The 14,307-nt window shown below is 55.4% G+C and overlaps 1 protein-coding gene across 1 annotated transcript in view; it reads right to left on the bottom strand.

Moving 5' to 3' along the window:
- LOC116950555 (protein kinase C iota type) overlaps positions 1-14,307 on the bottom strand; it is a 75,617-nt gene that overhangs the window by 52,824 nt on the left and 8,486 nt on the right. Inside the window, exons 2-4 of the mRNA XM_032968432.2 lie at positions 5,879-6,000; positions 5,242-5,331; positions 4,625-4,675 (exon numbers count right to left, since the gene is read on the bottom strand). Coding sequence (XP_032824323.1) covers positions 4,625-4,675; positions 5,242-5,331; positions 5,879-6,000 — 263 coding nt within the window. The remainder of the gene's footprint in view (positions 1-4,624; positions 4,676-5,241; positions 5,332-5,878; positions 6,001-14,307) is intronic.

Here is a 14,307-nt window from a genome sequence, read left to right as displayed (position 1 = left end):
GACAAGTGCTGCATCTGCACGAAGCTCTTCCCGCAGTCCTACGGCCTCCGACGGGTAGCTCAGATCTGCATGCAGAGCTCTCTACCGTCTTCTGCCACCGAGCACACCACGGCCTCTTTTCCAGTGTCTCTCCCTCTCTCCCAGTATGTATCTACCCGTCTCTCTGTCCCCCTCTCTCTCCCCCCACGTGACTCCTCTCTCTCTCTCACTCTCTGTCGCCCACTCTCCCTCCCCTCGCCCACTCTCCCTCCCCTCGCCCACTCTCACCCTCCTGCGCGTTGTCTCGTGTTTACCCCCGGATCCACGGAGGAGCACTGCGCCCCTTCCGTATACAGCGTACACACGGTGCAGCGTACACACGGTGCAGCGTACACACGGTGCAGCGTACACACGGTGCATCGTGCACAAGGTGCAGCGTGCACACGGTGCAGCGTGCACAAGGTGCAGCGTACACGCGGTGCAGCGTGCACACGGTGCAGCGTACACACGGTGCAGCGTACACACGGTGCAGTGTACGCGTACACACGGTGCAGCGTGCACAAGGTGCATCGTGCACAATGTGCAGCGTACACAATGTGCAGCGTGCACAAGGTGCAGCGTGCACAAGGTGCAGCGTACACACAGTGCAGCGCGCACAATGTGCAGCGTGCACACTGTGCAGCGTACACAAGGTGCAGCGTGCACACTGTGCAGCGTACACACGGTGAAGCATACACAAGGTGCAGCGTGCACAAGGTGCAGCGTGTACACGGTGCAGCGTGTACACGGTGCAGCGTGCACAAGGTGCAAAGCGTGCACAAGGTGCAGCGTACACACAGTGCAGCGTACACAATGTGCAGCGTACACAAGGTGCAGCGTACACAAGGTGCAGCGTACACAAGGTGCAGCGTGCACACTGTGCAGCGTACACAAGGTGCAGCGTACACAAGGTGCAGCGTGCACGTTGCATAGCGACGCCTCCCTTATTGATTCTCAGCGCACGATGTGGAACCACGCAAACGGACGAGGGGGGAGCTGGGAGGAGGGGCGCGGGGGGGCGCCGGGGGGAGGGGCGCGGGGGGAGCTCCCATTGAGGGTTGTTTCCACATTCAGGATGCGTGCCCTTGATCCATCCGTGGAAATTCCACGTTCTCATGCCGGGGGCAGGAGAGGGATGACTCTCACAGCAGAGGACGACCGCCGTGTTGACCAACGAGGGCAGCCGCCGTTGCATCGATGCCGGACTGGGGGATGATGACCGCTGGAGAAAAGAGGTGGCTTCTGACATGGTGGTTTTCGTTCTGATGAAGGAAAGCTGCGATTGATAATGATTAACCGGGCGTGGAGAAATGATGATGGCGATAATTAAACATCACAGATGACGATGATGGATAATTGATTTTAGCGAAGGATAATTCTGATGTATGACGGTGATCGTTTGGCCGTGGCGATGGTGGCGCGTAGACGACAATGAGTGTGGGGCATGGCGCTAACCCCGTCGAATTTGACCTCTGCATGTGCTGTACATGGAACTTCTTTCGCGCCTTACGTAGCCAACCACGCTAATCGGAGGTGCGATGCGAATGGCGCGAGGTTGCCGTGGAAGCGGCGCCGAGCACAGCAATGAGAAGTTGGTGGTGCAGGACAAAGATCTCCAACCCCCCCTCGCTCCCGTGTAGCCTCAACAGACTGTCAGGGCAAGTGCCGTCAGCGAGCACCTATGAAGGCCGACAAAGCACACGACAGGGTTGGTGGCCAGCAAAACGCCCGGCCACCTTTGTTTCCCCAGTGACGATGTTTACACGCCACACCAGGTATTCATTTAAAACCGAGTCGACCACGGGAAGGCCTAGGGACCTGTTCAGATAATCGTCACCGGTGTTGGCCGTGAGTGGGAATCTAACTCAGGTCACTGGGTTTGTAGCGCAGGGCGCTAACCACTACACCACCGTTCCAATACCAATACCCACCATTCACCGCTAAGTGACGGTGACGTCACCACGGCACCCGTGCCAGGCCAGGTGCACTTTGAGGCCGCGTGAAATGTCAAAGGCTCGCTGACAGGAGGTCACAGGACAGACCCAGGTGCCATGGGTTGACTGACTGAGACGACCGGTAGATGAACCAGCGTCGCTCTTCTGCCCTCCATTGTTGTTGGAGGGCGACTGCCTCCAACTGCCCAGTAGCGTCCTTCACGAGCCTCCTCCAGAGGCCGATCTTGACACCGCTGGTACCAGTCTTCGGCAAGTCCACTCAGCTCCACATCCTCCCGTACCGCATCACTCCATCTCTTCTCCAGCCCATGTCGTGCCTGTTTTGCCCCCTGCCTGCAAGAGGAGCTCACTAATGGGAATGTCTCCAGACCTTTCAAAGGATTTGTGAGCTCCTCACACAACCCAGCCTGGTTAAACCCAAGATGTCAGGCGAGCCTCAATGTTTCTAACCGGCGAAGATGTTCCATTAGGGGGGGTCCACGTTTCGCAAACATAGAGAAGGGAGGCATGATCGTGGCCGAGAAGACCCGAAGCTTCGTGTGGAGTGACAAACCAGGTAAATTCCACACAGCAGTGTTACGCAGCCGATGAAATGATAATGCCGCTCGACTAATTCAGAGCGAGACGTCTGCTATAAAACCGGAGATGGCCATAAGCACACTGCGCTTATGGAAAATTCTCCACAACTGCTCCATCACGAATGGGGAGTTTAAGCGGTGGAATGTTTGATGGGACAAAATACCCATTTCCCCACACTTCCACACACACAAACAATGACAAAGATTCCCCGTATAGCCTTAAGAGAATGTCGGGGCAAGTGCTGTTAGCGAGCACCTATGAAGCCTGGCACGGTACAAGAGGGGTGGGTGGCCAACAACAGACCTGACCGCCTTTGTCTCCCCAGTAGCGATGTTTACAACACATCGCACCAGTCGACCTAGGGGAGGCCCAGGACCTGTTAAGATAATCGCCACTGGTGTTGGCCGTGAGCGGGAATCAAATCCGTGTTGCAGAGTTCGTCAGCTCAATGATGACCACACGCGTGTGATTGTGTGATCGTGTGGGGGGGAGGGGGGGGGCGGCACAGCCCTCCCCCGATGCTGGTGATTAAGTGACAAGTGCGGGCACGGCGTAGCGTGGTACACTCAGCTATGCTCGCCGCCGCCTTTACCAACCGACACAGACGGGCATGGTGAAGTAAGATCAGAGGAACGCTCCGATCAGTGTGGCCGCGTTTTCTCTATGGCGAGCGCCTAATAGGAAAGGCAACGAAATAGTCGAGTTCCGTTCGTATTGAGTCACGACCGTGACCTAACTTCCTCTCCCGCTCCGCTACAAACGGACGGAGCTGACGCATCGATCGTTTTTACGCTCGCTCGATGCTGTGCACGGAAACTCACAACCGCAGCACGAGGATGCCGTCTCATTCATCATTTACGCGACAGCAGCAGCAGCAACAGAAGTAGCAGCAACAGCGGCAGCAACAACAGCAACAACAACAGCAGCAGCAACAACAGCAACAATAACAGCAGCAGCAACAACAGATGCAGCTAGAACAGGAGCAGCAACAACAGTAGCAGCAACAACAGTAGCAGCAACAACAGCAGCAGCAACAACAGCAGCAACAACAGCAGCAGCAACAACAGCAGCAACAACAACAGCAGCAGCAACAGCAGCAACAACAGCAGCAGCAGCAACAGCAGCAACAACAGCAGCAGCAACAACAACAACAGCAGCAGCAGCAACAACAGCAGCAGCAACAACAACAGCAGCAGCAGCAACAACAGCAGCAGCAACAACAGTAGCAGCAACAACAGCAGCAACAACAACAGCAACAACAGTAGCAGCAACAGCAGCAGCAACAACAGCAGCAGGCAGCATAGACAACAGAAGCAGCAACAACAGTAGCAGCAACAACAGCAGCAGCAGCAGCAACAACAACAGCAGCAGCAAAAGCAGCAACAAGAACAGCAGCAAGAGCAACAACAACAGCAGCCGCCCCCAATTGCCACTAATTGGCGGTGACGTCACCGCGGGGCTTACGCCAGGCTAGGTGATGTGTGGGAGTCTCGCTGCTGCTGCTGCTGGTAGGAAAGAGGTCACGGGACAAACCCCCCCCTCCCCCCGCAGGTGTTACAGGAAGATGACTGGCAGCTGCGTTATGTACACACACGCACATACAAGTGCACGCACATATAAGCAGATGCACACAATGCGTATGGGAGTTATTCTGCATGGGAGTTAAGTCTGCATGGGTGGTTAGCGGGTTACGTGCGAGCTCAAGGCCACCAACACCGGTGACGATTATCTGAACCGGTTCAGGACCTCCCCGAGGTCGACTCAGCCTCAAATGAGTACCTGGTGTGGTGTGTAGTAAACATCGCCACTCGGGAGATAAAGGTGGCCGGGCGTGCCAGCCTTCACAGGTGCTACTCGCTAACAGGACTTGCCCCAACAGTCTGTTAAGGCTATACGGGGGATCTTTGTCCTTGTGAGTGTAGTAGTGTGAATGTGTGAGAGTGTGTTAGTGTATGTCAGTGTGCGAGTGTTATTGTTTATGTGTGTTAGTATGTGTGTGTGTAAATGTGTGTGAAAGCATGTTAGTGTGTGTGTGTGTGAGTGATCGTGTGAGCGTGTGCATGGGTACATACTGTCTTCTCCTGGACACGGCATTCCTGGTCTCTCTGGGATCGTTGGGAATACTGCACACACACACACGCACGCACGCGCACACACACGGCATGCAAATCAGACGAATAAATGAATAATCAGTAGAACTGGTCGTCCTCTTATCACGCAAGGCTATCACGAACACGCCGCTGTTTCACAGGCGGCTAGTCTGTCAGTCGAGGGCGAAGTTGCTCCGCAAAGTAACTTGCGGTTGGCCATCTTCCGACACAACTTGACGAAACGCGGACCCGGGACACCGGCACGCGACCGGCGCCTCCTCCCCGCCCCCAGCACCCGCCCCCCGTCCCGTTCCGACAACGGCACGGGGATCTTTAGCCGCCACCACAACGCCTGGTGGAGCGGGGAGCGGGGAGGAGCACCGGCACGCGCTTTCCCCCGTCTCGCCCGCAGCGTCTACCTGGGGGGCAGCCGCCACGGCTCGAAGCGTGCCAACCTCTGCGGCAAAGAGGCAGAAACGAGCTCCCCCGGCCGTGCAACGTCACCACCCTGATAGCGGGGGGGGGCCCTTGCCATGAACGAAGGGGGGGGGGGACGGGTGGGCCCAGTAGTGGCGGGGGGGAGGGGGGAAGGCCCATACCGTGGATGATGAGCTCCGAGTCCTTGTTGATCTCGTAGAGACGGAAAGCTTCCTCCAGCTCTATCTGCGACGAGATGGTGCAGGGGTCGCCTGTCCACACACGGGAGGGGGGGGGTCACGGGGGTCATATGGGGTCACGGGGGGGGGGGGTCACCGATCGGGGGTCAGCGTGTACGTCAGGGCAGATTTTGACACGGCTGTGCTGCTGCAATGCTCCTTTCGCTGCGCTTTTGGAATCGTTCAGCACGAAGTCAGACGTTTTCAATCCCTGAGCTGGGACCATCTTCAGGAATACATTGGAAAAGGGGCCTTCCTACCTCCCCCCCCGTCGCCAAGGATGATGCTAAAACGTCAGACACCGTTCCAAAGAAGAGGAGAGGCATTTAAAGCTCGCTGGCGGGCCCGCTGCCGAGTCACTTTGTGCCGCACGAGGAAAGCTGCCACTGGGGGTGCCCTTTAAAATGCGTTGATGTGAGAGTGTGACGTACAATGCTTTGGGACGCCCCTGGCATCCGGGAGGGCGGGTCTCTCAAAAACCAATCATCATCATCGTCGTGTCGTCATTGTCGTCGTCATCATTGTCGTCGTCATCATGAGCTTCATCATCGTCGTCATCGGCCTCATGTGGGTCCCTCACCCTCCTCGTCGATCCACTTCATCGTGAAGAGCTGCTCGCTGTCGAAGGAGCACATCTCCCGCACGTCGCCGCACAGGCCCGGGAAGCTCGTGCCGGGCCGCACGTGCGTGATCAGCACGTCCCTGGGGGGGGGCACATGGACACAGGCACACGAGAGGCACAAGGCGTTACACACGGAGGAACGCAGAGACACACCACACAGGAGATGAAGACGCGCAACAGACGCAGACATGCGACAGAGATGCAGTCGCACGACGAAGACGCAGACACGTGACTAAGTTGCGCGACGGAGATGCGCAATGGATGCAGACGAGCAACAGACGCAGACGGGTGACGGAGGGATCCAGGGCTAAAATTGAGAAAATCAGTGGCACCAGATCCCCGCATGTGTTTGTGACACTTGCCCATGATACACCGCGAGTCGCTCCAGGCTTCAGGCATGGGGGGGGAGGCCGTGACTGTGAGGATTTGTGGCGTTCAAAGTCCAAAAAGTGAAAGTGTCTCCCCGCTCAAACGAACATTGGGCGATGCCAATTCCCATTGGCTTCTCTTGGCCAAGAGGGCAATTCCACATTCCTATGGTGGGGGATATTCTCCCGAAGGCCTACAACCAACTGCTGAATGCCCAACAAGGAAGTACAAAATTTTAACGACAGAAGGATGTTGCCTCTGCTGATAATGAAACGTCGGCTACTGCTGCTACTACAGATGATGTTGTTTGTGTTTGTAATGAAAGAGCTTCGACTGCTGCTGCTGCAGATGTTGATAATCATGCTGCTGTTGCTGATGATACTGCTGCTCATAATAGTAATGCTGCTGATAATAAGAACACAGCTACTGCTGTTTAAGATGCTGTTGCCGATGGTGCTTCTGCTGATGATGAAACAGCTGCCTCTGCAGATGATGCTGGTGCTGCCTGCTATAGAGTGCTCCTTATGATGATGGACTGGATCGTTCTGCGACTTTGATCCACTCATGGCACGAACTACAAATGGGCCAATCACAATCCCCCCCCCCGCCCCCCATGTAGCCTTTCCAACAGGCTGTTGTTGAGGCAAGAAGTGCTGTCAGCGAGCGCCTGTTCAGGCCAGCGGATCGTACAAGGGAGATGGGTGCAGACAGCACGAGATCAGGACCGCCTTTGTCTCCCCAGGACTGTTGTTCCACACGCTTCAGCAGGTACTCATTGAAAAGTCGAGTCGATGTAGGGGGCAGAGAGGCCGCCCAGGCCTGGTTGGGATGTCACTTGCCGCTGATGTTGGCGGTGGCCAGGAAGTGGAGCCACGTCGCCGGGTTCGTAGCAAAGTGCGCTAACTGCTCTGCCACCACTCCCCCGCCGCACGCAGACAAAGATCGCCCAAATAGCCTTTAACAGATTGCGAGTGCAAGTGCTGTTAGCGAGCACATATTAAGGCCGTACTCGCACGTACACACAAAGTCACAAGCACAGACACATCACAACCACACTGGCACCCGCATGTACATGCGTGCGTTACACAACGCATCCCACAGGCAGGGAACCAGGTTTCACAGCCGGTCGGTCGAGAACAGACAGTACCATCCTCACCCTCCCAGACCCCCGCCCCCTCCCAGACCCCGGCGCCCTCCCAGACCCCCGCTCAGTCCCAGACCCCCGCGTGCATTCTCATGATTCGGGATGGAGGATGCGATTCTCTCGCTCCCTGCCTGCACCGATTGTCTCTGTCGGCGCGCTCTCCGCTGCGCTCTGCATCGGTCGCGCCCTGTCCCTCGCGTTAAACCTGCCTCCGCCTGCAGTGCGCCGTCTCATTCCTACTGCCCGACTCGTTTGTATTGTCTGGACAGTGTGCATGGTGCAGAGTGTGCGTGAGTAGTGTGGTGGTGGTCAGGGCTAGGGTTGGATTTAGAGCAACGTCGAGAGCCATGGTTTAGCCTCGTAGGGAGTCAAGTCAGAGTTAGGATTAGGGCAAGAGGCCGTATCCAAAACAGGCCCACTGAGTAGGCCTACTGACCGGTCTCAATGACCGGTCCCGCTGACCGGTCCCACTGAGCAGTCCCCACTGAGCAGGCCTGCTCAGTGCAGGAGTGACCGCTGGCCGGCAGGCTGTGTGCGGAATCTCCCGCGTGTAGTGGGGGGTCGTACGCAGGTCACGCATTCCAGCCTCCAGCGGGGGAACGCAGTCGTAAGCGTCGTCATAGCGACGGCGACTCCTCCTCGCACCCACACCTCCTCCTCCTCACCAGCCGCAAAGAACTCCTCCCCCGCTCGCTCACCCACTCACTCATCAACTCACACAGCGGCCTGAACACTCATCAGCCCACACAGCAGCCTGACCACTCACCAGCTCACACAGCAGCCTGAACACTCATCAGCTCACACAGCAGCCTGACCACTCATCAATTCACACAGCAGCCTGAACACTCATCAGCTCACACAGCAGCCTGAACACTCATCAACTTACACAGTAGCCTGACCACCCATCAGCTCACACAGCAGCCTGAACACTCACCAGCTCACACAGCAGCCTGACCACCCATCAGCTCACACAGTAGCCTGACCACTCATCAATTCACACAGCAGCCTGACCACTCATCAACTCACACAGCAGCCTGACCACTCATCTACTCACACAGTAGCCTGAACACTCATCAGCTGGCACAGGAGCCTGACCACCCATCAGCTCGCACAGCAGCCTGACCACTCATCAACTCACACAGCAGCCTGACCACTCATCAGCTCACACAGCAGCCTGACCACCCATCAGCTCGCACAGCAGCCTGAACACTCATCAGTTCACACAGCAGCCTGACCACTCATCAGCTCACACAGCAGCCTGACCACTCATCAACTCACACAGCAGCCTGACCACTCATCAACTCACACAGCAGCCTGACCACTCATCAACTCACACAGCAGCCTGACCACTCACCAGCTCACACAGCAGCCTGACCACCCATCAGCTCACACAGCAGCCTGACCACTCATCAATTCACACAGGAGCCTGAACACTCATCAGCTCACACATCAGCCTGACCACTCACCAGCTCACACAGGAGCCTGAAGACTCATCAGGTCACACAGCAGCCTGACCACTCACCAGCTCACACAGCAGCCTGAACACTCATCAGCTCACACAGTAGCCTGAACACTCATCAGCTCACACAGCAGCCTGACCACTCATCAGCTCACACAGTAGCCTGACCACTCATCAGCTCACACAGCAACCTGAACACTCATCAACTCACACAGGAGCCTGAACACTCATCAGCTCACACAGCAGCCTGACCACTCATCAATTCACACAGCAGCCTGAACACTCATCAGCTCACACAGCAGCCTGAACACTCATCAACTTACACAGTAGCCTGACCACCCATCAGCTCACACAGCAGCCTGAACACTCACCAGCTCACACAGCAGCCTGACCACCCATCAGCTCACACAGTAGCCTGACCACTCATCAATTCACACAGCAGCCTGACCACTCATCAACTTACACAGCAGCCTGACCACCCATCAGCTCACACAGCAGCCTGAACACTCATCAGCTGGCACAGGAGCCTGACCACCCATCAGCTCGCACAGCAGCCTGACCACTCATCAGTTCACACAGCAGCCTGACCACTCATCAGCTCACACAGCAGCCTGACCACTCATCAACTCACACAGCAGCCTGACCACTCACCAGCTCACACAGCAGCCTGACCACCCATCAGCTCACACAGCAGCCTGACCACTCATCAATTCACACAGGAGCCTGAACACTCATCAGCTCACACATCAGCCTGACCACTCACCAGCTCACACAGGAGCCTGAAGACTCATCAGGTCACACAGCAGCCTGACCACTCACCAGCTCACACAGCAGCCTGAACACTCATCAGCTCACACAGTAGCCTGAACACTCATCAGCTCACACAGCAGCCTGACCACTCATCAGCTCACACAGTAGCCTGACCACTCATCAGCTCACACAGCAACCTGAACACTCATCAACTCACACAGGAGCCTGAACACTCATCAGCTCACACAGTAGCCTGACCACTCATCAGCTGGCACAGCAGCCTCACTAATCATTAGCACACACAGCCTGAACACTCATCAGCTGGCACAGGAGCCTGAACACTCATCAGCTCGCCTACTCACAGAGCCGCGCCCACTCGCTCCTGTTCACCCGCTCGCTTACTCATCGTCCCGCTCACTCGCTCGTAGCGCACCAACTCACAGACTCAACATCCTCATCCACCGACTTACCCCACGAGCCCACCCATTCCTCGAGCTGCTCACCCATTAACCTAAAGACAAAGCTCCCACGAATAGCCTTCACAGACTATTGGGGCAAGTGCTGGCACTGTACAGAAGGGGGGTGTGGGTGGCCAGCACCACGTCCGACCGCCTTTGTCTCCCTAGTGGCGATGTTTACACACCGCAACAAGTACCCATTTGAGGCTGAGTTGACCTAGGGGAGGTCCAAGACCGGTTTAGACAATCGTGATTGGTGTTGGCTGAGAGCGGGAATCGAACTCAGGTGGCTAGGCTTGTAGCGCAGCACGCTAACCGCTACAGCACCGATCCCCATTAAGCAACCCACTCACCGACCATCCCATCCATTCAGCCGTTCACCCACCGACTCACCAACCCACTCACCGACCATCCCATCCATTCAGCCGTTCACCCACCCACTCACCGACCATCCCATCCACGCAGCCATTCACCCACCCACTCACCAACCCACTCACCGACCATCCCATTCATTCAGCCGTTCACCCACACGCCCTCCTATTCACCAACCCACGCAGCCATTCACCCACCAAACTCACCAACCCACGAGCCCACCAAGCCTCTCAATAATATACTCACTTCCCCATTCGCATACACGGTCACACTCACCTTCCCACGCATAAACACACGCACACAAAGAAACCCCGTACAGACTGCTTAGGTAAGTGTTGCTACCGAGCGTCAAGTTACGATGGACAACGGGCGATGTGGCCCGGGGCGCACAGCGCCAGGGATTCATCAGGAGCTAAGTCGAGCTCGGGGAGGACCGCCACCTAGCGCAGGCACCACTCGTCAGCTATCAATGACCAAGAAACGAACCTAGGTCGGTTTAATAAAGGGACAGTGTGCAAACCACTCTGCCACGAATACCAACAAAGCCGCCATTCGCCACAGCGCCTGTGCCAGGCCAGGTGCACTTTGAGGCCACGTGAAGTGTCGAAGGCTCGCTGACGGGAGGAGGTATCGGAACAGACCCAAGTACCATGGGTTGGCTGAATGAGATGACCGGTTGATTCACACCAGCTGTACCCCCTACTATGCCAACTTGCTGAATTTTAGCTGCCCGGCGCGCCGCTCGTTGTTGTGAGCGTCACTCCTCTGCCCTCCATTGTTGCTGGAGGGCGACTGCCTCCAACTGCTCAGTAGCAGCGTCCTTCACGAGCCTCCTCCATAGAGGTCAATCTTGAAGTATCGAAGGCTCGCATTACCACCACTCTCACACGCAATGATGTGTCCATCTGCCTGCTCACTCATCTACCAAATCACTCACTCATCAACCCATCCACAACTACATTCTCATGCCCTTATTCACCCTCCCACTCATCCACAAACTCACACACCAACTCGCCAATCCAACACACGTCCGACTGCCCAATCTCCTACAAACTCACACTCGCCCGCTCTCCCACAAACAGAATCAGAATATTTACACTGGAGGAATCCGATGAGCTATCAAGCTCTTTTTACACAGATGGGTAAGAACGTTACAACAACACTTTCATATATTTAAGTCTGCTTTGAAACCCAATCTCTTTTTAAAGCGGCCTTCCCTCTCTCGTTTGGTCGGTTGCCCCGGGTTCTGTTTTTGTTTCCTTCTGTTCATGCATTGCGCATTGGGATCCTACGGTGGAATGCGCATTATACATTAGCATTATTATTAACAAACAGTACAAAAACACGATAGGAGTGCAAGGTACAAGGTAAACAAATCACCAAAACACAAAAAAACTAAACCATCCCAACAGGTTAAAGCCCACTGAAGTATTAACTCACCCACCCACCAACTGGAATTTTTGCTGTTTTTTTTTTCCTGGATTTTCTGTTTGCACTTCGTCACGTAGTCACTTTAAGATGTTTTCTTGTTCATGTTTTTGTTTGTTGCGGTTGCACCCGATTCAAGAGCCGAATGGCTCACAGGGCTATACCTGATAAATGAACTTGAACTTGTACTGTACTCACTCATTCACTCGCCGACAAACTCATGCACCCACCCATCCGCCCACCCCACTAACTCTCCCATCGATCCTCCTCTTCACTCACCCACTCACCCACCTGCTTACCCTTACTCACCACCCACCTACCTACTCACCCCACTTGCTGCTCACACACACACCACAGAAACAGCGGTGGCTAAACTAAATTTCCAATGAGCTCTTACGCACGCTTCCACTCAACTCCCATTGGCAACTAGGGAGAGGGGGGAGGCTGTTTCGTGCTGTTGACGATGTTTCCGCTGGGGAAGAGAGAGGAATGTTCGCTGCGGATGGTTGCAGTCAACTTCACCTGTGCGGTTATTTTTAGCCCACCTGAGCTCTCAGCGCGGCGCCACGGGGCTCGGCGCGTCCCCCCCCTCTCGCTCTCACCGCCACCCCGGAAACGCCCGCCTAGGACCGGCCACGGGAACGGGCAGAACGAGACTTTCCAGACGCTGCTGCTGCTGCTATGGATGCTACTGCTGCCACTGCTAATGCTGCTGCCACTACTGTTGCTGCTGCCACTACTGTTGCTGCTGCCACTACTGTTGCTGCTGCCACTACTGTTGCTGCTGCCACTACTGTTGCTGCTGCCACTACTGTTGCTGCTGCCACTACTAATGCTGCTGCCACTACTAATGCTGCTGCCACTACTAATGCTGCTGCTATGGATGCTACTGCTGCCACTGCTAATGCTGCTGCCACTACTGTTGCTGCTGCCACTGCTAATGATGCTGCCACTACTGTTGCTGCTGCCACTACTAATGTTAATACTGCTACTACTACTGCTAATACTGCTGCAACTGCTGCTAATACTGCTGCAACTGCTGCTAATACTGCTGCAACTGCTGCTAATACTGCTGCAACTGCTGCTAATACTGCTACTAGTGCTGCTGCTAATATTGCTGCTGCTATTACTACTACTTCTGCTGCTACTGCTACCAATGCTACCAGTGCTACCCCTGCTACCACTATTACTGCTGCTACTACTGCTGTCGCTGCTACTATTACTGCTACTACGACTGCTGCTGCTACTATTACTGCTACTACTTCTGCTACTACAGCTGCTGCTAATACTGCTACAACTGCTGCTAATACTGCGACTGCTACTGCTGCCACTGCTACCACTATACCTGCAGCTACTACTGTTGTCGCTACTACGACTATTACTGCTGCCACTGCGACTGCTGCTAATACTGCTGCTGCTACTGCTACTACGACTGCTGTTGCTACTACTTCTACCGCTGCTACTACTGCTACCGCTGCTGCTATTACTGCTGCTACTACGACTGCTATTGCATCGGCTGCTGCTGCTATTACTGCTGCTGCTACTACTATTACTGCTGCTACTACTGCTACCACTATTCCTACTACTGCTGCCGCTACGACTGCTGATGCTACTACTGCTGCGCTCGGTCTTGCGCCAGCTGTGCTGCTGTACTTCTCTCTCTCGATGCGGCGCGGTTCGGCACGAAGTCCGACGTTCCACTCCACGTGCTGGGGGGGGGGGAGCTCGTTTTCTGAAAGGGGGGAAGTAGCGACCCCAACGGGCGCAGCGAAACGTCGGACTTCGTGCCCAGCGGCGAGCGGCACGACCCAACGATCATGGCGGAGGACCAATCCCGTCCACGGGCCCCAACCCGGTATCTCGCTCATCAGTGCCACGTTAGGCAGCGGGGTCGTGAAGCAATTCACTGCTGGTGGGCATGTCAATAAATCTGTTTTGATTGTTAAAAGTTTTTTGACGTTGGCGTACGTCGTCAAGTTTTTCATCAGATTCCGTTCCGGTGACGTATGCATTGGGACATCATCAAAACGGAAACTGAAATAAAATCACTGCATTGGAACCGAGGCTCCCCCACAAGGCCGTGCGGGGGGAGGGCGCGCGTGTGGCACAGTGTTGGTGCCGACTATCGTATAGTGGCGGTGGTCGTGTCACTACGGTTCTCTGCGGCGCTACTACCACTGGCTACCACTACTACCGCTGCTACCATTCCTGCCGCCGCTACCAATACTGCTACTACTGCCTCTGCTACCACTACTGCTGCCACTACTACCGCTATGACTATCACTAACTACTACCGCTATGACTACCACTAACTACTACCGCTATGACTACCACTAACTACTACCGCTGCTACCAATCCTGCCGCCGCTACCAATACTGCTAATACTGCCTCTGCTACCACTACTAC

Source organism: Petromyzon marinus, chromosome 39 (assembly GCF_048934315.1).
Source record: "Petromyzon marinus isolate PM22_M1 ecotype Great Lakes invasive population chromosome 39, UKy_Petmar_22M1.pri1.0, whole genome shotgun sequence".
NCBI classification, from domain to species: Eukaryota; Metazoa; Chordata; class Hyperoartia; order Petromyzontiformes; family Petromyzontidae; genus Petromyzon; species Petromyzon marinus.
The sequence above is the reverse complement of the archived record's forward strand: the minus strand, read 5'-3'. Positions and strand labels throughout refer to the sequence as shown.